The 24233-nt window shown below is 37.2% G+C and overlaps 3 protein-coding genes across 5 annotated transcripts in view; 1 reads left to right on the forward strand and 2 right to left on the reverse strand.

Annotated features, from left to right (window-relative positions):
- Positions 1-1711: 1711 nt before the first annotated feature.
- LOC135679392 (70 kDa peptidyl-prolyl isomerase-like) lies at positions 1712-5918 on the forward strand. The gene is made up of 13 exons (XM_065193105.1): positions 1712-2035; positions 2170-2256; positions 3357-3617; positions 3704-3778; positions 3855-3935; positions 4032-4226; positions 4322-4411; positions 4493-4668; positions 4760-4882; positions 4982-5128; positions 5234-5361; positions 5439-5559; positions 5650-5918. Exons 1-12 carry the CDS (start codon positions 1852-1854, stop codon positions 5539-5541), a joined length of 1650 nt encoding a protein of 549 aa, XP_065049177.1. The 5' UTR covers positions 1712-1851; the 3' UTR covers positions 5542-5559; positions 5650-5918.
- A 173-nt stretch (positions 5919-6091) lies between these two features.
- LOC103992580 (peptidyl-prolyl cis-trans isomerase FKBP15-1) lies at positions 6092-14925 on the reverse strand. Its single transcript, XM_009412345.3, has 6 exons — positions 14792-14925; positions 14647-14696; positions 12414-12476; positions 7349-7439; positions 6533-6637; positions 6092-6345 (listed from the first exon to the last, which is right to left on the reverse strand). The coding sequence occupies exons 1-6, from the start codon at positions 14841-14843 to the stop codon at positions 6248-6250; spliced, it is 459 nt and encodes a 152-aa protein (XP_009410620.1). The 5' UTR covers positions 14844-14925; the 3' UTR covers positions 6092-6247.
- Positions 14926-15466: 541 nt separating this feature from the next.
- LOC135679391 (uncharacterized) overlaps positions 15467-24233 on the reverse strand; it is an 8868-nt gene continuing 101 nt past the window's right edge. Inside the window, exons 1-4 of one of the 3 annotated variants that reach the window (XR_010515243.1) lie at positions 23253-24233; positions 16568-17816; positions 15852-16448; positions 15467-15788 (exon numbers count right to left, since the gene is read on the reverse strand). The exon at positions 23253-24233 is cut by the window's right edge and continues 101 nt beyond it. Coding sequence is in view for 2 of the 3 variants with exons in the window: in XM_065193103.1 (XP_065049175.1) it covers positions 15964-16448; positions 16568-17816; positions 23253-23330 (1812 nt within the window). In the remaining variant the exon portion in view is untranslated. Of the gene's footprint in view, positions 16449-16567; positions 17817-19520; positions 19703-23252 lie in introns of all 3 variants that reach the window. The other 2 variants (XM_065193104.1, XM_065193103.1) reach the window with 2 other exon arrangements.

Genomic DNA, 24233 nt, shown 5'->3' on the forward strand with positions numbered 1-24233 from the left:
GTAGGGTTGGTCGACCCATTCTCTCTTGTCCATTTGCAGTAGTTGGATCATTAGGAAATCATTTGTCGAATCTGCCAACTAGGTTTGAGATTCAAGTGGAATAGAATAGTGGTGTGGTAGTGTGTTAAATTTTGTAGTTGGGGAACAAGGTGCTTGCTTGATCGGTGGCTCGATGAGCTTTGGGCGCTCTTAAGATATTGATATCACGTTAGGTGGGGGAACCCCGATGGGCACTAGTGTTGGTGTCGGTTGAGTTGCTGACTACGATTAAGGTGGTGGTGTTGCTTATCGATTAATTAGGGTAAGAGCAGAGCAACAGCTTATGTCATTCATATTGATGCTTGTACATATTGTATAAGGTTTATAAATGCTTCAGTAGGGACAAACAAGTGACTCGGGGTCGCCCTCGAGTCATTGAACAGATGCCAATTGTATTGACATTTGTGTCGAAGTCGATGCATTCATTGTGGAAAGGGTGGCTGTTGCGCCCCTGAGTGAAAGTACTGTGGGTCACGGGAAGGCCTCCTCGCTCGAGTGTTCATCGAGAGGGTTGGTAGGCAAATGTTCTCATAACATCATGCCCTCTTTTTAGTGCCAAATTGTTAGGAGAAAAAAATATTGACGTCTTAGTTAGTCTTACATGGTCCAAAGTCATATGTGTAGAGTTATCCGATGTGTCTTCGAGATAAAAACATCGAGCTCCTTATGTGCCACATACACAAATATCAAAGTCGATGAAAGATTTCCCGATATAGTCCATCTGATGCTCAAGTTAGTAACCTGAGATATATGAGTACGAATATGAATAGTCAAAGGAAGTCTGTCTTAAAGGTGAGCCTTTGTAATTTATCATAAAAAGCATGAACGAAGTTTAAAATTATCTTTTTCCTCGTAAATGATAAAAAAAAAACTTGTAATTATCTTTCTTATCCTATACGAAGAGAAAAAAAATTCATTTATTATGGAACCGAAATAAATAACTTGCAAAATGACACACCCCGAACAGAAATAAATACCTCAGCAAATTTTTCTGCCAGCAACCACATGTTGTATAAAAGTAGAACATATTATTGCAAATAATATATATGATCTCCAAACATTCGTCTCCGTCCACACATTAAACCTGCAACAGTCATCTAAACAAAGTTCAGAGCCTTATACATAAGTTTCTTACAGATAACCAAAGCTGCAAGTGAAGTATCATCGAAATTCCATTTTGCGACCTATCCATCCATCGAGCTCCATTGTAAAGATCCTATAGCATGTGATGTATCACAAGAGGTCCAAATTGTATCGACTACCAATATATATATATTCGGTCATAAGGTTCCAATATTATCATGCACAACTTTGGTTGTTTTGGATATTAATAATTTGGGTGATCAAGAAACACATTTAGTCTGGCTAATTTCTTTCATAAGTTTGGTTAGGATAATTCCTAATACGAACGATTAGTATTACTTTGGAGCGTAATGATTATATTATATGTAAGCAAAGATGCAATGAGTTAGATTTTTAATTTTTCCTGCAATTATCTTTATCATTTATGTGCATTTTCAATTATAAGTAACTAAAAATCAACATCATGATTCATATGCTGTGAGAATTTGATGAGAAATTATGCATCAAATTTAATATTAATATATCATATTTTCCTAAAGCATCGAAGGGAAGCATATTTCAGGAGCCTTTCTTGGCCTTCAGAACTCTCTGGAACCCCTTATTGTGCTTCTTGCGGTATAATACTCCTCTCTTTCTGTCCCCGTCTCCCTCCGCCACATCTCCGCCGTATCCGAGGCGATCGCATCAGGCCCCGTTGCCCTAATCCCTGCACGGAGCCAAGCCGCCGTCATGGACGAAGAGGACTTCGATCTTCCGGGCGGCGAGGAGGAGGCCGCGATGATGGACCCGCCCGACGATGGCCCCGCGCTCAAGGTCGGCGAGGAGAAGGAGGTCGGAAAGCAGGGGCTCAAGAAGAAGCTCGTCAAGGAGGGGTCCGGATGGGAGACGCCCGAGGTGGGAGATGAAGTCGAAGGTATTCCGACGAGAAATCTCGGATGTCGTTGCGTTCTTTGGGACATTTTGTTTGGTTCGGATGAGGTTGTGTGGTGGCTTTACTGTCTATTTCTGAGAGGGAAAAATCTGACCTTTCGAGGGTTTGGATCGCAGTGCACTACACTGGGACTCTGCTCGACGGGACCAAGTTCGATTCGAGCCGTGATCGGGGGACGGCGTTCAAATTCAAGCTCGGCCAAGGTGGGTTTTCGGCTCCACAGATTTGTGTCTTCGTCAGGTTTCCCTTTATCAGGAAGGAATATGGATTTGGTTTCCTGAATAGGTTATGTCTTAAATGTGACCCTTCTTCTTCAAGGCTAGTACTTTCCATTATTAGTATTATTGTAATGCTCATCAAAGTATTAATGTCAGCAGATATGCCTGCTACATGAAGGCATCAATATTACCAGAAGAGTAACTATGAGTTGTTCAAGAGTTTCTATTCTTGCATCTTCAATGTGCTTCCAGCCAAGGCTGGATGTCCAGCATATGTCATTAAAACTTTGCTCAAGTTTGAAACTGTAAGAAGCAAGAATCATCAAGGTAACTAAGCCTTGTTTAAGTTGTAAGAAGGTGTATGTGTAGCTATCTAATGATCACTTGTTTTATGGATTATGTTTGAGACAAGTAATACAGTAAATAATAGTGGTGCTATTGGACCATGGATGCCTTCTACTTGAAATGTAGTGCTGGTCAAAGGTTCTCAAGTATTATCGATCTGGGAACTAACAAAAATTTGTGGCGCCAAAGAGTATGCTTAGCGGCGCATAGTATTATCTTTCTATGATTTTCTTTTTCTAATCGTGTTAAGTTGTATTTCTCATCATCAAGAGGGAGAGCTTGTACACCACAGTGTGACCTAAGCGAACAGGGTTTGAGTCATTAAAACAATCTCTTCTCTTATTGAGGTAAGACCTCTTACATTGAACCTTTTATTGGCAGGAGTCTCATCTAATGGACTGTTTTTTTTCCTATAATTTAGTAACATAATGATGGGTTGAGCAGACTATGATTCGATTAGGGGCAAGTTTCATGCTCTTTTTTCTATTCAAGTTGTTTTGCAATTTTCTTACTCTTAAATCCAAATATTTTTTGCTTTCTAATTATGTAAACAAGTATTTGTAGAAAGTTCTTACTTTCCACAAGTTATCTCAGCTGATATGTACTAAATTTACTATATCAGAAGTGCTAGAGTTATTTATGTATGACTGAAATCATATCCCAAACTCTGTCAACAAATCGATGCTTTATTTTCTGATTAGCATATTTGTTCTTTTCCACTTATTTTATGGTTCTTCCAGGACAAGTCATAAAGGGATGGGATCAAGGTATTAAAACTATGAAGAAGGGTGAAAATGCCATCTTCACCATACCTCCAGAGCTGGCTTATGGTCAATCTGGTTCTCCTCCCACTATCCCACCCGATGCCACTCTCCAATTTGATGTGGAGTTACTGTCATGGTGTAGTGTGAAGGACATATGCAAAGACGGAGGCATATTTAAGAAGATCCTGAACGAAGGGGAGAAGTGGGAGAACCCAAAAGATCTCGATGAAGTTCTTGGTACATTCTCTTTTCCTTGAATTTTGCTTTTATATTCATATGTCCTCTTTGGAATCAAGAAGTGTCAACATTCTCCATCTCATCAGTGACATACGAAGCCCGGCTTGAGGATGGAACTGTGATCTCAAAATCAGAGGGAGTAGAGTTTACTGTTAAAAATGGTTAGTGTAACTCTACAAGTTGTGTTGCTGGAATGTTGATCTTGTTTAACTAGCCAAAATATCCTTCCGGGATCAGGTTTCTTCTGTCCTGCATTGGCTAAAGCTGTGAAAACCATGAAGAAGGCTGAAAGGGTGCTCCTTACTGTGAAACCACAATGTAAGGTTACATCGGACTAGTTTTGTAATTTATCCATGGCTCCATTGTAATACATTGCAATGTGTAACTTATGTTCGATGTCCTTTTTGAGGATAGATGCATTTGGCGGAAAAGGTAGACCGGCTTCTGGTGATGAGGGTGCTGTGCCACCAAATGCCACTCTCTGTATTGAGCTTGAATTAATATCATGGAAGACTGTTACCGAGATAGGGGATGACAGAAAGATCATTAAGAAGACTCTCAAGGAAGGAGAAGGTTACCAAAAGCCAAATGAAGGAGCGGTTGTGACAGGTAGTGATCCAGAAGTCATATCATACATGTTTTACATAACTGTCGTAGCACCCTGTTGGTTGATATCTTTTATAGTTTTATTTTGATATATGCAGTGAAGTTGATTGGTAAGCTACAAGATGGGACAGTCTTTGTGAAGAAGGGTCATGATGAGCAGGAGCCATTTGAGTTCAAGACCGATGAAGGTCTAATTGCTCTTATTTCATATTTTTGTTGCTTGCATCCAGCTGTGTAAAGGTAGGAGTGACTCATGATTTTTGTGACAGAACAAGTCATCGAGGGTCTTGACCGAGCAGTGATGAGTATGAAGAAAGGAGAGATTGCTTTGGTAACTATTCCACCAGAATATGCATTCTCATTCACCGAGTCGAAGCAGGAACTTGCTGTGGTTCCTGCCAACTCCACTGTCATATATGAAGTTGAGCTTGTATCATTTGTAAAGGTGAGCAGCCCCTCTCACCCTCTCATATTTGATTGTCGCAGCCTAGTTTTGGATAGACTAATAAGCCTCATTTACCACATTTCTCCTACAGGAGAAAGAATCATGGGACATGAACACCGCAGAGAAGATTGAAGCTGCTGGAAAGAAAAAAGAAGAGGGAAATGCATTGTTTAAATTGGGCAAATATGCTAGAGCTTCCAAGAGATACGAAAAGGTTATTTTTTATACATATTCCACTTGTTTTGATATGTCCCTTCGTTTCATGTAATAATTCAGGTGTTTGTGGCCTACTTTTTTACTTCCCCGTGTTCAGGGTGCCAAGTTCATCGAGTCTGATAACACATTTAGTGAAGAGGAAAAGAAGCAATCCAGGGCATTAAAAGCCATATGCAATCTCAATAATGCAGCCTGCAAATTGAAGTTCAAAGACTACAAAGAGGCAGAGAAGCTTTGCTCCAAGGTATCGGTCAATTCCTTGGCTTATTTAATGTGCTCTTTGGACCAATATAGACTAGTTTCATAATTTATACAGTACACTAAGAACAGAGAGGGGTTGTCAAACTAGGTGCTGGAGGTTGACAGCAGAAATGTAAAGGCCCTGTATAGGAGAGCCCAAGCTTATATTCAGCTTGCTGATTTGGATCTTGCAGAGTTGGACATCAAGAAAGCACTTGAAATTGATCCGGACAACAGGTATGTTAAGGCAGACATATGGATCATTATAGATGGCACTACAGTTAGCTTGCTCACTCGTGGTTGTGTTGTTATAGGGATGTGAAATTGGAATATAAAAGTTTGAAGGAGAAGATGAGGGAATACAACAAGAAAGATGCCAAGTTTTATGGCAACATATTTGCCAAAATGAGCAAATGAGAGCTGACAGAAGCCACTGTAAGACCTCGAAACTTAGAAGGTTAAATACGCCGGTGGTTGGCGCAAATTGACATGGATCAGACTCGTTATTCGATGGAAATTTTGCAGAAAACTGGAAGCTAGGCAGTACTTGAGCGGGCAATGGACAGATGGAGCCTACGAGAGGTTGATGAGATTCGAGATGAATAGCTCTTTCCTTGGTCTTCTTTTGTTAATCGTGGCATCTTTGGAGTCGGTTTGCATGGGATGGTAGGTAATTTATGTGATCCACCTATTATGCAGAGGTTGGTGACATATTAAAGGTCTAAAACGGAAACTATTAGTTGTGTTGGTGTCTCAATATCTCACGCACCTAAAATTAAATCTATTTGGTCCAACCGCTGAAAGCTGTCACACCATTCATTTCCTTGTATAACGCTCCTCCGAGGCTAATGGTTATTGGATCGCAGGTAATTCTGGCATGCCACTCCCATGGCAAAGTATGTATGGACAGCGAACGGCCCTCTGCATCGTGAGCTGAAGGAATTCAGTATGAAGAATAACACAGCACTAAAGTGAAAAATTAATGAGACTAAGTCACCGATCAACTTGCCAACGATTCGAAGGCGCGCTACAAAATGTCCTAATCCACCAAAAAAAGTTAATGGTTATTGAAATGATGCATCGACTGCTAGATTATAGTGATACTTTATAGTCTCTCGAGAAATCAAAGCTCGCTCTCGTCAACCGTGGATTTTCCAGCGTCAGATGACGACTTCCCATTGACGGCCACAAGCTCCGTGTCGAAGATAAGGGTCGCTCCGCCTGCCAGTTATTAGAACCATATCAGACAATATAGCAAAGGCCAATTCATATATGTGGTCGTCGTAAACAGCAGTGTCACGCATGATAATAAACTTTACAAGGCAACAGATGGTTCTTCGACAACACCCAGGGAAAAGAAAATTGCATGACAAAAGAAAAACAAAAAAAGTTAAACCCGATGCGTTACCTGGGATCTTTGGTGGGGATCCTTGGGCACCATAACCAAGTTTTGCAGGAATTTTTAGCTTTCGCTTTTCACCAACACACATGCCCAGAAGGCCCTGGTCCCATCCTGCACAATCATTTTTTTCAGTGGTAAACCATGCCACCTTTTGAACAAGATGATTCCGCTTATATAAAATATTTATATAAAAGAAAACATAAAGGGAGTCAATTTTGAGAACCAATAGATTTAATCAATTGTTTCTGATTCTGGTTCTATGAAAAAAAAAACATAAATTGGATAATAATCTCCCTCATAATCAGATAATTAAAATCAAGGATCAAGAAAATATCCACTTTTTGAAACTTCTAGTACAAACTTAGGCAGGATTGCAATGGACACTTACAAATCAAAAGTTTAGCATACAAACCATGGTCGAGATCCAAACCATACAGTGATCAGGTTTCCAAATGCATCACAAATCACAAAAATTGGAGTTCAATGTGAAGAGTTTTATGTAAAAGCTATTCTAATTCATGTTACCAGTAGAATCTGCTCAGAGAAGTAAGAAAATTGGGCACTCGTGCTTCACCAATATTATGAAGCGGCTAAGGTAAATAATCAAACTTCAAAAATAGTAGGACGATTGCATGCAGAACCAACATAAAGCAGTCACGATAAGAAGTGCAGAATAATGTTTGCTCCCTCTTCTGTCACAAGTGACACATGTTAGTGTCACTACTTTGAAGTAACATGCTTAAAAAGAACACATTCAAATATAATTGAATCACCTCTTTCAAAAGGGTATAAGGGGACAGTTAATCAGAGAAAGGGCAATACCTTTGATCACCTGACCACTGCCTAGCTCAAACTCAATGGGGTCACCTCTTTCAAAGCTTGAATCAAATACTTCACCATTAGTAAGTGAACCCTGCAACACATGTCAAGTGTAGTAAATTAGAGAAAAGGTACTAAAAAGTAAATCACACAAGAAATAAAATAGGTAGAACACTCTAGTTCTATATAAAAGATGAATAAACACCAATGATTTAAAAAACGCTAGGAGTCAAAAAAGATCTAAAGTATATATAATATAATATATATAATATATTTGATATATATTATTATATAAAATAACAAAAATATATATAATATAATTGATATATATTATTATATAAATAAAAATACAACCATAAATTTAAAAAGATCTAAAGTACTAAATCACATTATCTATCTTCTAATAATAAAAATGTCAAAGATTCAAAACAATAAAGTTTTACATCAAGTTCTATCATCATCATAATCAAAATCATCATTCTCAAACATATCATCATCTTTCTCTTCCTCTCATCCATCTTCATTAAAAAAAAATTTCCTCTTCGACAATGGCAGGAGATGAACTTGAGACTTCTGTACTCATTTTTGTCTTCGTCATCTATCTTGTATATGTCTGTAATTCTACAACACTTGAGACTTTTGCCACATCTCCCTATTTTAAGCTGTCATATTCAAGTACAAGCTTATCTTCGACATCTTGTAAGTTCACACTTATTTCCCTCACCAACCACTTATTTGAATCGTCAATATCTTGTAATGAGATTAGATCAATGTTCTTTCGCAAATCATGACGAGTCTTCAATACTTGATTATTCTTTATATAAACCAGATCATGTAATCGTTGATGCTCTAATTGATTTTGTTCTCTTTGTGTGAATCTGTTATGTCATATAATTTAAAAATACACTAATACATCTATCTGAAAAATAATAAATTAATTAAAACAAAAATATTATGTGAACCTTACATGCTCAAAAAGACACTCCAGTTTCGCTCACAACCCACATACTACAAATCAAACTAAAAATTTTGATAGTTAATTACTACAAGTTCAGGGTAGAATTTCCAAATAGACTTCACCATTCAGTTGTAAAATTTACTTTATTATTAACAATAACATAATATACATGAAATTAATTATATAAATTTATAAATATCTGGGGATGTAGTTGTTGTAGATCGAACTGCCATTAGAATTCCAAAAAGATCATCGACATTCTTATACAAAGATAATTCACATGTAAATACGTAATCTTATCTTGCATCTTAAGACTTGAAACTACTCTCGCAATGTACTTATATAACTCATTTATAACTTCTGCATCAAACTCAATGGAAGTGTTCTTATAAAAGAATTCTGAATTCAAATAATATACTATTGTATGTAATGGACGATGAAGTTGACAATTCCATCTGTCATCAATGATTGCAAATATTTTCTTATACTTGTCTTCATTTCTATCAAACAACTTTTGAATCATCTCATGTGCTCTTTCTATAGTTTCATAAATATATTTTATTGCAGACTTATTTCAATATCTACCAACCAAAGAACTCGAACAAAAAAGTCTATTACCTTTAATGTATAAACTATAAGATTCGAAAATGACGATATTAAGATAATATCACCCAGTTTCTTTTGTCCATTTGCTTATCACCAATTTATATGAGATAAGCATGTTTTTCATGTTATGTTTTTAATGATGCACGCTCTGTAATGTTAAGAAATAAATATCAAATCAACTAACACCATATCTCACCAATTCCTTATTGTATGTGAATTCTTTTATTATATTTAAAGCTACAGTATGATTATAGAGAAATATAACAACAAATATTATCCTTTCTCAAGTCTTCTAGATGTCAGAAATCTTTCTAATATCATCCAACATTAAATCAATGCAATGTGTCGCACATAAAGTCCAATATAAGTATTATCTTTTTGCTTCAAGTAATTTACCTAAGACATAAGATAAAACTTAGGAGTCACATAATTCTTCCATTCAAATTAAAGACAAAATAATTAAAAGATTAAAAAATTCAAAAGATAAATCTTACCAACTAACATATAATTGCTTCCATTGTCGGTTATAACTTGGACGACATTTTGTTCGCCGATTTCTTCAACAAACTTATCAAGTAACTCATGTGACCATGAAATTAATTATACTCGTATGTCTCTTGTCGATCCAAGTATCTAACATAATAGAGCAACCATGCTTTACCCATGATTCTTTGTGACCCTTTAATAAGTCATTTGTATAATCAAACTCTTTTTTCAATAATAACTTGAAGATTTTAAGCCCTCACCATATCTTCCAATAACTTCAATCATCTCTTTAGAACTATCTAAACGACAAATACTAAGAGAAAGGCCAACCTGATAGAAGAAGCAAGCAATGTACTGAATTTATCTTCCATTTGTTTCCTTATCACAAACATCACTTATATTTATTTGTCTTAATTTTGCTCCTGCCTGCCCTTGTTGCTTTTGTGATCCTTAATACATATATAAGTCCATCGATCTCCTTTTAACCTTCTTAACAACCATGGCTTCTTTTCCTTTTGTCGTAGACTCTTTTCTCACTTGGATTGACACTTTCTGAATAATCTTCTTCTTCATCATCTATAATATGTTCAACATTATCCTTAAATAAAATCCCACAAGATTCATTCTTTTACATTTTTTTTTAGTCATATAAATCAGCAAACTCTTCTTTTACATCAAGTGGACATTTCTTGTATGCTGATGCATTCTTGAAGTTCCCTACTCGATACTACTTTTACATAATCTACTGTTAATAGTAGATTATCTATTATTAACAATGGTTAAAGGGGGAGAAAAGAGTGATCTACTATTAACAATAGTTAGAGGGGGAGAAAAGAGTCACCGACAGTGGAAAGTGAGGAAGGAAAGAGCAACAATGATGGAGGAACTTCCGAACAATGATGACAGCAATGGTGGAGCAAGCTTCGGACGACAACAGCAATGGAGGAAGCTTCGAACGACAACAACGACAACGGAGGAAGCTACGGAAGATAGTGACGAAAGTTGCAGATGGCAACATCGTGGGCAGAGGAAGCTTCAAAGGTGTACATTGGTGGCGAAGGAAGCTACGGTGCTCTCCCTTGACGGTGGAAGGAGATGCACACGGAAGCAGTAGCGACAAAGAGAACTACACATGAAAGCTAGGCTGTCGGACCTGCCCGTCAGCTATAGAGGAAGCGTCAACAACGGACATAGTAGCTACTCTCGAGGTCATGCGGGGGGGTGGGTTTTGCAAGTATGGTAATAGTATGTAGCTTAGTTGGTTCAATCAAACCAACAAGCTACTATTCAACCGAACCAGGCTTAATAGTCTGGTTCGATTACTTCGTTTGAACCGGGTGCTCGCTTGAGGCGCTTGACAAGTGGGTTTAGGCAAGCACTCAAGAGGCGCTTCACTAAAGCGCGTCGCTTAGTCGAGGCCTCAAGCGCTTGGGCCTCACCTCGCCTCACCCAAGCGCTTAGGCAAGTGCCTAAGAACCTATTTAAACCCCTAAGAAACACAACCTATCGTGTGTCACCTACTACTGGAACATAAGTTGGACAGAGAAGATAAAAGCTTGAAATTTCATCAATATGTCTACTGGCTTTAAAATAAAAGATCAAGCTGAATTTAGTCAACAAAAAAACCTATAAAATCTTGAGATATATTAGAGTATAACATTAGATCACACCAAGCGAGAAATCTAATAGGTTATTAATATATGCAACATTGGCTTCAAAATATCTAGTCCAAATAAGGGAAACAATTTGCGAGAGGCGTCTTGCTTTATCCGGGCAAGTGCCTAGGTAAGCATCAGGTAATAAGGGGCCTTGCTTTTATAGTGCCTAGTGCTCTTGAAAACGTTAATCAGATATCAAATCTACAATTCAGAGCTACCATATTCCAAGAGAAATATGAAATTCAAAGAGTGAAAGAGTACAAGAAAGCTGAGAGTTGATGGATGCAAAACAAGTCATTAAGATGCAATGCAAAGTAAAAAATTGATTGGTTTTCTATTAGTTGTGTTAGTGACAATTGGGACTCATTGTATGCTAAAGAACTCTTCAGATGCCAAAAAGGTTGAGTTTGGTCATTTGTATCACTTGTTTATTCTGCTGAATGGCATACACAGCTAGTATTAGTTGTGTTAGTGCCAATTTGAATTAGTTAATATGCTGAAGTGCTTCTTTGGTGTTGAGTTTGGTTATTTGTATGACTTGTTTATGGTGCTCAACGACATACATAACTATTAGATGGTAATATTAGTCAAGTCTTTCGAGTTAGCTATGTTTTTGAGTTGTCTTTAGTGACTGGTTAATGAAAAGGAAAGGATTAAAGTTTATTCCAAGATTATGATCAGGGACAACTGACCAAATGCAACTATCTCATTTTGTGTTGTTTTCCTATTAATTTTCATGATCTATGTGTATTTGATAGTAACTGTATATAGTTTGTAACTTTGTATCAATTGGTATCACAGCAAGTTATGTCTTTTGAGTCAATAATGTCTTTGAATTGTATTTATGGCTGGTGAATGAATAAGAGAGGATCAAAGTTTAATTATCTACAAATGTGCTCAAGGAGATACATGGAACCCACTGAACCATCTTTCTTAATTTCTCTTGTTTACCATGTTATTCCTTTGCTCTCATATATCGTGGAAGAAACACCATGAAGTTTGTATCAAAGATCTGGAGTCCTACACTAGCCATTGGATTAAGATCAAATAACTAGTTATAACTTGTCTATAAAGGCTATGAAGTTAAAAATAATTATTGTAATATATACAAAAGACAGTACTACTCATTTTAGTGTTATATTAATAAGCTAACATTGACTGACTTCTTTGCCTACCCAGAAAATCTACATGGTTCTATACCTCCAGAACAATACTAAAACCAACTTCCAAATACTTGCACATCCACAAGTTGGAGGTGAGAAGAGAAAAGAGAACAAAATACAAGGAACGGGACATATCAAACAAATGTTACATTCTTTCGTCAGTAAACAATAAGAACTTCAATACAATTAGAACTTACACGGTAGTGAACCTTAATTTTGTCACCTTTGTGAGCTTGAATGGTGCAGGACTCTGGCTTGTACTGTAAAAAAAAAATCAAGACAAACAGACAAAACAGGTTATTTTAGATACAATAAAATGCAAAGCATCTTAAAATCTTCATGTGATTCTGTCTCCTTCATGGACTAAAATAAACTGGATTATAATTTCTACCAGAATGATTTTTTAAGAACTAATAATACTAAGAGAAGCATGAAAGAGATCAAAGTTTCAAATACATAGCATGTAGCAAGAAGCATACATGGCTGACAATCATATGAAAAGCATATGTGCATAATATAAAAAAGTTTGTTTCCTAGTTTAAATTCCATAATTCAAGGTTTGATATTTTACATAACTAAACTTAGAGCTTGTGATGTAGCACAAAAGTTGAGAATGATCAAGCAAGACCTGACCAAAAATGACCTCTTCTTCACTAGCTCCTTACCTTTTAGCACGCTATGAAAGAATGAACATCAACTAGATAAATTTTTCCATTAATTTTATAATCAACAAATCCTTCCAAGGTTATTGATGCACCTGGCAAGGTTAAGAATAGTGTAATATAAGTGAATTATAGGGTCAATTTGAATTCCAAATTTTTGGTTGATGTTGGACTGAATTTGACCCTAGCTATAAATTCAATTTTAGATCATTTTCTTGGGTTTTTTTTCCCATTTTTAGAGAATTTCTGTATAAATACTTGTTATTTTTTTGGGTCAGATGTCTTCTAGTCTTATGTGGATTATTATTTGGATGACACCTTTGAGTCCAAAATAAGATGGGATTTAACTGAAATCTGGGGTCATTTTCCTTTTATCATAATGGTTGATAAATTATGCTCATAGATAGAGGTCATGATAATATATGGATTGTGCATTGTTGAAACAGAATTAACCGTGAAGTTCGGCTTCTTTTAGCCTGCCAATTGTTATCATGCCTACAACCTGCATAAGCATAAAGAAGCACAATTTCCCATAGCACAGTCCTACTGATGTCAACCCTGATTCAGTGATTAAAAAAAAATTCATCTTGGCCCTTAGGAATTCATGTTATAAAATTATGTAGCCCTTTGACCAAATTACTAGCTTTGCAAAGGCATTTTTCACTTGCTTAAAAGCTTCCCACATAGAACAAAAGAAGAAGTCAACCTCCCAAATGATTGCAGCCTTCCAACTTGTTGTTGGTCTTGGGGAAAGAAAGAAACAAACAAAGAAAGAAAGGAAAGTAAAGATGTCACAACTCGACCTGATGGGATAGTTGACCTATCAACTTCGTTGAACCCAAATCATTGATCAAAATGCTTAAGCTGAAGTTGATAGTAGTACATTCATCAGTCCTTTATAAGTCAATCTTAGTCTTGCCCACTTCCGATGTGAGACTTATCTAAGTGTTACAAACTCTCTCACTTAAGAGCTTGACATTATTGTCAAGACCTAACATAGCCCAGATCAAACCCTGATATGATATATGTGAGGCGCAACCTCGTGATACTCAACACCATGACGAATCCTCTAACTCCATCAATGTGACCCTTTTCTACTCGTGTTCCCTCATCATACATCAATGCTAGGTCAGCTCTGATACCAAAAATCACGACTCGACCTAATGAGATAACTGACCTATTAATTTCATTAAGCCCAAACCACTAACAAAAATGTTTAAGCTGACATTGATGGTAGTCTACCCATTAGACTAATCGAGGTGTTACAAAAGATCCTAGTCATACGTGACTCTCTCCAACTAGAAAGGGTTCACGGTTCACTTCTCACTTGACTAGAAGCTTACTCAAGCCCATCCGACTGAGAGTAACCCAATTTTAAAGGAAGCTTACTCAAGCCCATACCCGAAGGTGACGACACTTTCTTTGGCTTTTTAATATGGAAAAGAGAAACCAACGGCATCATGTTATCAATAGCATCCCTATTCTTGTTAGCGAAGATTAGTTTGTGGCGTTAACTAGGTGTCAGACTACATCGTCTAAACCCCAATGCCCTGTAATGCATCTAAGCCCATTTTAACTTTGCTTTCCGTAAGTACACCAAAAAGGACCCGTCCATCAACATCTCAACTTACCCTAGGTTACCTTCAATTTGTTCGACGCACAATAATTTCTTCCGTCCTAGTCACCATCCAAGAAGAATAACGGATCACATCCGAGATCTAGACAAACAACAACAAGATTCCAGGAAGAAATCAAATGGAACAAGTACCTTGACCCCGATCTGTAGTTCCGTCACATCGCCAGATTTCTTCGCAGAAACTTCGCACAGAAAAGATAAAATGAGGGACAAAAATTAGGGCTCGCACAAACCTTGTCGGGGATCGGGAGTTAAGCTGACAGTAGAAAAGATATACCCAATAGGATCAAAGCAGCGGCGAATAAGACAGAGATGTGAAGCCTCGCCATTGCGCCTCTCTCTCTCTCTCTCTCTCTCTCTGTGGATCTGCGTAGCGTCGAGCCCGCAGATCGGGCTTTATAGAGAAGGAGACCTGATATGATACATCCGCGGAACACGATAAGGGTTCTTTAATGCGTAGTTGTTAACTAATAATTTAATGCATATTATTTAACTTTCATGAGTATTAACCATAATTATTATGACAATATTCAAAAATAATTATGAGATCATACAAAATTTAGATTGGGGAAGTAGAAGCAGAAACCCAGTCGAAGTAGAAAATAGAAGTCATTTTCATCAAAAATTAATTATCTCCTAATCATTTTGTGACAAGTAACTCGTTACCAAATGATCCCAAACTGTCCTAACGTATCATATATCAATAAATTGATACATACATCCCATGATCGATGATAAGATTGCAAACCTTCCTCATAGTTTTCTTTGACCATGACACTCCATGCCGATTAATGATGTAATAGGAATAAGCTCCAACGTTTTACAAAATAAACAAAAAACCCATACTCTATAATATATACCCTTCTTTTTTCCCATTCACACTGTGAGATTCAATGATAGATTGTTTTATATGGAAGATTAAAAAGGGAAATATAACTATTTCATCAATCAATGTGAGAATTTGCATGCTTAATATTTACCACGAGAACTACAGTAGCTGCAAAAATTATATGAATGAATGACAATAGCCACTTCCATTATCTTCTCACCCTCCCCTTCTCCATTGTACAGTTCTTTTTATAAAATGATATACATTAATACAGTCCAAAATTGTGCATTAGAGCGGCAACGCCCCTCACCTCCCTCCTCCCTCCTCCCTCCTCCCACAAGGAGCTCACACTTCAAGCCACTTGAAGCAACAATATGATCCGGCAATATGGCACCCCTAGTCAAATGGACTTGAAGCACGGCAGGGTAGAGTAACTCCGTTCTACCTGAAATGAATATGCCGTGAAGAACACTAGTATGTTCAAACTGCAACAAGTTTGAGGTCATACCAGAAATAACAGGCATGGAGGAACTGAAGGCAGCAAAATGAACAGATCAACTATTTTCATTCATGCCGCCATATCTTTTAAGATGAATCAGGCATAATGAGAATAACCGGTATCAGTAAGGAACGACATAAGGCAAAGCGACGACATCCTCCTGCTCGATTTTTAGTGCCTCAGACCATACCTGGGGGACCTCATTGCCCCCAAGCTTTGACTTCGGCTTTTGCTGAAGGTGACAGCTGCTGAAAAGCCACTCTTGGTCATCATATTCAGGCCATTCATCCACTATGGGGATAGAGTATACTTGGTTGAGATACATGGAGTCCGGGTGAGGACTTGTATCAACTTTACCAGCTGCACCCTTCTTTGCAGCAACCAGATGCGTCAAGCCAGACAAGGATGGCTGAGCTTCTGCAATGCCATTTATCTTGTGTTCCTTGTTATCTACAGGTTTTACCGTCGGCGTATACCTTATGGCTTCAGGTTTTACTGAAGGAAAAACTGTAGCAATATGGGATGATTCCAGTGTCCTCCCATTCTCTTCACGGAGGTGAGAGGAAGGATTTGTTCTTGGACACTTGTCAATCCGCATATTATTCTCTGCATGTCATGGCAAATGCAGTGATATAAACCAAGCAAATGAGGTTTATAATGGTATAGTAACTACGGGTGCTCCCAAAATTACAAAAAAAAAAAAACAAATATATTAAAAGACTTACCACTATGGAACCCATTTATATCCATTTCCTTTCTCTTCTTGAAATTATCATTGATAGGATAATTTTTTGCATTATCTCTCTGAGGGGCTAAAGGCTTTAGATTGAGACTATCTGACTGATCCTTTTTCATGACATCTCTAGGCCCAATTTGTTCTTTATGTTTATGTTCACCTTTCTCTTTTACTTTCGCCTTTTCTTTTTCTTTCCCTTTGTGCTTGTCTTTATCCTTGATCTTCTTCTTGTCATTATCCTTATCCCTCTGTCTATCTTCTCTCCTATCATCAGCTTCCCGCTCTGTGTTCCTCGCTTTCTCCTCCTTAATCCTGTTGTTTGCATCCTTCTCCACTGATCGGCCCATCCTATCAATTCTTCTTTGATCCATAAGGTCATGGTTTGGATCAGTTTTGTTAACTTCTCTTCTGTCCTCCATCTTACTGGCAAGGCCAATGGAGTCAACATTTTTAGGAGTGGAAAGGTTCTGCGTTGGCTGACCCATCCCATTAGTGGTTCTTTGAACAGCGTTAGTGGAACTTGAGGTAACTTTGTTACACTTGTAATTATCAATTTCCATAGCAGCTGCAGGGTATGGGCCCTCAAATTGTCTTGGAACAGAATCCACCCATTTCTCCAGAGGTAGTGCCATACCACCATTTCCTCTTTGCGCTGTACTATTGAGATCTGGCGCCAACTTGTCACTAGGACTTCTTTCCTTCTGTGATACATGTGAAGAGACCAAACCCTCATTTCTTCTTTGATTAGAAATAGCAATTTTGTCAGCTGACCTTTCCAAGCCATCAATTCTACCCTGTGGAGCATCCACAGAGGATGGAATACTTTTATCAGTTGGAACTCTTTCCTTAAACACTGCAGGCACAGCAAAGCTACCAATGCTTTTTTCAACTGGGCCACTGAAGTTGTCAACTTTCCTGTTTGCTGGCACTTTATCTCCATCTTTGATCTTCCTGCCCAACTCCTCGGTAGATTTAGAATGTTTAATTGCCTCTGCCTTCCAACTGCATTCTCCAACCATATCTCCATTGGGAGAATCAGTCTGTTTGTCAGTCCTATCATATGGTGTCTTTAGTTTATCCTTGTCCTGATCCTTTTTTTTCTTGTCTTTGTGCCTTTCTTTTCGATCTTTCTTCTCCTTGTGTTTATCTTTACTTCGATCTTTGTCTTTTTTCTCTTTGCCTTCTCTCTTCCCTTTGTCACTCTTCTCCTTTTTATGCTTCTTCTCTTTGTGTTTGTCCTGAAAGTTGACACAAAATTGACCACAAAAGTAAATGTAAATCAATTCATCAAAGTTTCAGATATTCACCAAAATCATATAATGATAATGTTAAGAGGACATCAACTACCATCATGTGAACCAGATGAAAAACCTAGGTTTCACTTTTTAAGAAAATCTCGAGATATCTAATAGTTCAACTAATAAAGAAGTAAGATTCAGCAAAGTGAAAATTTTGCATACCATTTTCCAGATATGAATATACTGATATGATATAGCTATAACGGCATCCAAAAGGTAAAGCAACCAAGAAAAGCACTCTCCCAACAACCAATAAATGTTTGATCACGATCGTAAGCTATAATGAGCCCACACTATATGAGACATGAGACAGAAAATGATGCACATTTAAATTTTAAAAAAATGAACAGAAAGCAAATACCTACTAACAGCAGACTATTCAACCCCACATATAAATCGGTATTCTATTTGAAACCATCATATTTCAAGGTAAGGCCACTTCAATTTATTGGATACAAGCAAACCTGGAAGACACAAAATTCCTGCATAGCAACCCTGACAAACCTCTAACATGCGAATCCAATAAATCTGAATCTCATACACAGTTCAAGAAACCTTCATTCAGTCTTCAAACAAACAGATTAAATAAACAAAACAGTACCAACACTAACTAACATAAACACACAAATTATTAAAATAAAGAGTATCATCACAGACATATGATTGTCAGAAACAATCATGATCTCCCTGCTAATTAAAGCTATCATGAATCTCTAATTTAATTTATATAATTAATATGCTTCAGTTTTCTGAATTGATCTTGATTCCTGTTGTAAAACCAGGCTAGAAGCGTAGATTTAAAAACTCCCTTTTTACTAAAAATCACAAGTGTTCATTGTTAGTGTTCGTAATTAGCAAACAGAATGAATGCAAAAGATGAAATATATTGCCTGATTTATTTTCCACCAAATAGGAAGAAATGATCAAGTAAATTGACAACTTACAGTTCTAGTCTATTTCTAATACATTGATGAGAATGGCCCAAATTCCATCAAGTAGAAGTGAAATCAAAGGGCATTAGAGATGACAAGTACCCACTAATTCATTGGTCGATAATAAACAACTTGACAAGTTAGAATTCTATTATATTTCCACCACAATGATGAACTTAAAAAAGAAAAAATAAATTACATAGTTGGGAAATGCAAAACAATGGGAATGACCCAAATTCTGTTGAATAGAAGTGAATTTAAATGGCATAAAAGATGAGAAGATTTTAGTAATTAACTGGTCAATAATTTGTAGTAAACCTAGTTCAACAAATAAATCTTTTTTTTTATTTCTCAGAAAAAGAAAAAAAAACTGTTCAATGTTATAAGTGCAGACCCACAGAAGAAAATTGAAAAAGACTAACCACAAAAACAACCCTACACTTTGGAAAAGATAAATCAAGAAAAAAAGATGATCAAGTTTCGAATAGCTTAAAAATCTCCAGGCACTAGTTTGAGAAAATTAACACAAGATAAAGCAGTGATGCATTATGAAGCACCTACAAGATTTACAATTGGAAAACCAAATGCCAAACTTAAAGATGGTCTTCTTAAGTAGTTCCAAAGATGACATGGTATTTCATACAGTGAAACTGGTTAAAGAAAAGGAATCGACACATTCGTATAATAATGTTCCCCTGTGAGGAACTGATACCTCTATTTGATAATATACACACCAAAATAACTAGAGTCCAACAACGTTTAATATTGGTTGGCATATGAGATAGCCTGCTGTCAGGAAAAAGGAACCAAGTGTTGGCACGTAGCATCATTCTTGTACCAATAGAACTGAAAGCCCATGGCATGCCGGGAAGAAGAAACATGTACAGCAAATTCCTGCAGGTTAGGCTCATTATGTTCAGATCTACCTATTAAACAACTTTCTTATTTCATAATTTAAGCTACTAACTTATAATTTTGATCATTTTTTAAGATATTCATTTTTGTTTCATGTTCCATAAGGGGGTTAATTTTTTGCATGCAGTCCAATAGCTAGTCATTCTGAAACACATATATTCAAGTCAGACTAAAGTATGGAAACAAGATTTTGGTTTCAGAGCTCAGTTCTTCCTAAAAGAAGCAAAACAACCTACATAATGCTTTTCAGTCCATTTCCAACAGTACAATCAGCAAAAGTCCATCTGCCAACAGTACCATCGGTTAAAAGAAGTATCATCCAGAAAGGCAGGATGCTCAAGGTCCCAAACATGGCATTTATGCTATATTTGTTTTTTTTTTCAGCATCAAGAAACTTTGTTATAGAGCACAGCACCTACCAGACAAGCTATTAGGAATATAGCATCCAAACCATCCATACCAGAACTATAACTCTTGACTACTGATACTAGAGAGTCAACAGTTCTTCCAAGTCACTTGAAAACAGGTGATGAAGCAAAGATTCTTGCTGGAGACCAGGTACTGAACCAAGATTCAAATGAACTTCAAAGCAGGTCTGGCACCTTAAATTAGAAGACTCTAGGTAAATAATACCTACTACCAGTACGAGTATAGCAGCTCTAAGCCCCATAACCTTATGTTCAAGTCCATAAGAACTCAGCAGATTATGAATTCATAGATTGAAAAATATATATTAGAGAATCAGAAAACCAACAAGAACCCCAAGCAAATCCTTTTCATACATGGAATACCGAATATGCCTTAGATCCTCCTGAATGGAACAAAGATATCAGATTTTCTCAGGAGGCACCATCTCTATTGCTACGCTAAGAGAAGCATTACCCCCACAGGTCATGTCACTAATTGATGATATGAGAATGAAAACATTAGATGCGAAATGGTGAAGTAGTGCAGGGTGCTGTGGAATGCACTGCACATGTAGAAAATCTAGCAGAAGGTAAGCACTTGGCATTTTCAAACTGGTAAACATAGTGACGTGGTAAATATGAACACGAATGCTTGATATGCACATCAGCGATTTTATATCAGTTTCCAACAGACAATTGTGTTTCACAAAAAAGGGATAAACCACATGATGTTCCATTAAGTAATCTTAAATCTAACCACATAACCTGTTTGTTGAAGTTTACAACAATAATCAGGTATTAGTCACCAGCAAGACACAGAACACATCTGTCCTAAAAGGTGGTGGTTCCTATATGTTGACAATATGCTAAATACATATGATTTGTGTTAAAAAAATGATATGAACATGTTTGCAAACACTTTGATCCAACCAAATACAAAAATGAAGCTGCAGAATACAACCACATGTGAAATGGCACCTGTGCTTAATAACAGTACTCTCAAAACATGAAGTTGAATCAGATATTATAATATATGGCAATAAAATCAAAAACCAAATTTAACTTTTTGGTTCTAGATGGACTTTATGAAATATTTCATTAGTTTTTTACTGAATTCTTCTTTACTCATGAGGAGACAAAGATACCAATATAAAAATCTCATTTTTATACTTGAAAAGAAAAGGCATAATAAAGAAAGAAATGCATGCATTGCTTGCAATAGGTTCAAGTCATATATGCCTTCACTGATGAAAGAAAATATAAACAAGCTAGAAGACCTAATTTTCACATCTTAGTGACCAATATTCTCAAACAACCAAGACTGTCACCCTAAAACTCATAAATAAAATGTAAACATATTGCCTGGCAACAGTTTAACTAATCTATTCATCTTATTATTCTTTTGTGAAGAAGTTTGACCTTAGTCAAGCGAAACAATGAACAAATATTAATCACCTAAACAAAATAATTTAGGCAGTCAGTAAACCATAAAATAAATTAGATGACTATATACCCAACTATCAAAAGGTCCAGTTAAACTATCCATTTGACTCATCAAAAACAGAACATACCTGACCTAACCTAATGCAGAGCTTACATAAATGAACAATGATTGCATCAGAATGAAACCTAAGAATCTTGTTGGACAAAAACTTTATTTAAGTGAAACATTGTTGTCTAAATAATGCTCCCCAACTTCAACTTCAATGTCACTATAAATAGGTATGGGAAGCACGAACACCTAAGGTCATATCAGCTTCTATGGGGGTCCTTTTCACATGATATAACATCAAAGACTGACAACCCAGGTATGGCTAAGGCTCAACAATCTCTTTGCCAACTAAAGATGACTCTCCACTTCTTTTATCTTAAAGATTTTACACCTAGAAAGAGTCAGTTGGATCACATGCTTACAGATTTCCTCTAATAAAGCAGCTTTCATGGTACTAAGTATTCAACCTACACAACCTTGAAGATAATCTTGCTCGGGTTATATGGAAAAAATTATGAAATATGGAAGTTATGAGGGTGGTTACTGATAATCTTATTTCCGGTAAGATCAGAAAACAATGTGCTTAAGAGATAGCTCACCATTGAGTGATGGTAGTAACTAAGGACAAAACTGATCAGTCCAGCTGAACTGAGCCCCAGTTATTTTCATACTTCTATTGTTCACAAAACCTTGATAAAAATATATTTTCCAATCTCGAGCATTACATGGTTGGTGACCTGACCTCCCTGGTCTCAGTGTAAATAGACATGATTGTTCTTTCAAACCCATTACCACTGACCAGATTAATAATAGTTCCCCTGAATAATAATCTTGTTGGCAACAATCAGCTTGCCTTTATATCGTAGTTTGCAAGTGTGGTTTATTAACAAAATAAGCCATAATCAAAACAAAAATCAGCTTGTACTTACATAAACCAATGCTGAATTTTACCCAGCTTAAATTTTATCAACTTAAACTCCGGTGTCTGCCATTTTTCAAGAGTCTAGTTGTGATAGGATGGAATGATTCTGTGACGATCAACTTTGGCACCAAAGACAAAATGACTACTCTATATGTCAAATATGAGTGTTGCATTATAGTAAAACAATTAGAAGGACAACACAGAAATAAGTTATACAGGTCGTGGTAGGATATCAAATAAGCATAACTTTGATTAGCCATGTAACTTTCTAAGTTGAATGAGAAGCACTACAATACAAGATAATTATAAATAGACCTCACTCGATTCAATAATACAAGAAAAAATTCCTTATGCGCACGATCAAAACAGGATCCTACACAATTATCCACTGTGTACTCTGAAAATTTTTATCAACATACTGCCAGCAGCATTCCAGAGTATGGTTACATAATAACTACTCAAATAAGACAAAACATCACATGTGATGAAATTTAACTTTCTCATCCTAATTTAGGGAATATCCAGTTCATTGATCATGATCATCTCCTAACATAATTTACCAACTTGTAATACAAGAAAGTTCTCCCACAACAGTACTCAAAGGACCTCCTCATATAAGTTACCAATTATCAAGTGCAAGAGGCATAAAGTTGGGAAGCCAACAAAATGGATTAAAAGCAAGCAAAAATAAGCTTGTAAGAGAAGCACCTCAGCTAGTAAGTCTACGTGGCCACTACTTGTCTTCTTTTCATATTCCGGTGGTGGGAATGGGAAGCAGCGAGACATTGCACGGTGAGCCTCGGTTGACTAGAAATCCTAGTATGCAGTATAACTGTTCCAGTAAGGGAACGGACCACCGCCCATGCTCCTGCCTCTGCACCATGTCCTCACACACATTTCCAGATTCAGATCCTCTCCATTGCTCTCGACACAACTCACCACCAGCAATTACTCGAGCCAACCGGATGAACCCTCGAACTGGGTGTTAACCAACAACAGACGGTCAATAAGAGAAGGTCACAAGCACCAGAAAGAATCGAGATCAGTTCCCGCTAGTACAGCACCGCCCACCACCAAAAATACCAAAACGGTGCTGCAGAAATCGATGAACCGATCTACCGGAACCCGGACGAACCCGCCCGAATCTTAAAGCGCAGTCTTCTTTCTGTGCCTCAGACCGTGACGAACCCTAGTCCCTGTAACCGCGATTTGAGATCAAGTAACACCCTCGTTTTTCTTTCTCAACACGGAAACGAACCCCAGCAAGGAACACCCAGCGCTCCGGAAGCCACAAATATAACACAACAACAGCCCAAAAACTGATCTCCAGAACACGAAAGAAGGCCTCCACAGTCCGATTCGCCTATCCCTAAACCCAAATCCTCGGGGTCCAACCGAGGCGAAGAAGACGAGCTCCAAATCCAACAAAAAAGAGAGACCGAACAAAAAAAAAAAAGGGAATTTTACAGGGTTCAAAGAAGGGATTGCGGAGGTTTGAGGGGGGTACCAAGAATGGACAAAGATGGGTCAATCTTGCGCGAAAAAGCACCAAAGAAATACGGGATTTTTCACAGACAGAGGTTCCGATGGAAGGTTAACAACGAAAGAGGAAGAAAGATCCAATCGTATTGGTCTCCTGATAGGAACACATGCGGATCGGCGATGGAGGGCGCGGTCTGCGATCTCACT

This window comes from Musa acuminata, chromosome BXJ1-7 (assembly GCF_036884655.1).
Source record: "Musa acuminata AAA Group cultivar baxijiao chromosome BXJ1-7, Cavendish_Baxijiao_AAA, whole genome shotgun sequence".
NCBI lineage: Eukaryota > Viridiplantae > Streptophyta > Magnoliopsida > Zingiberales > Musaceae > Musa > Musa acuminata.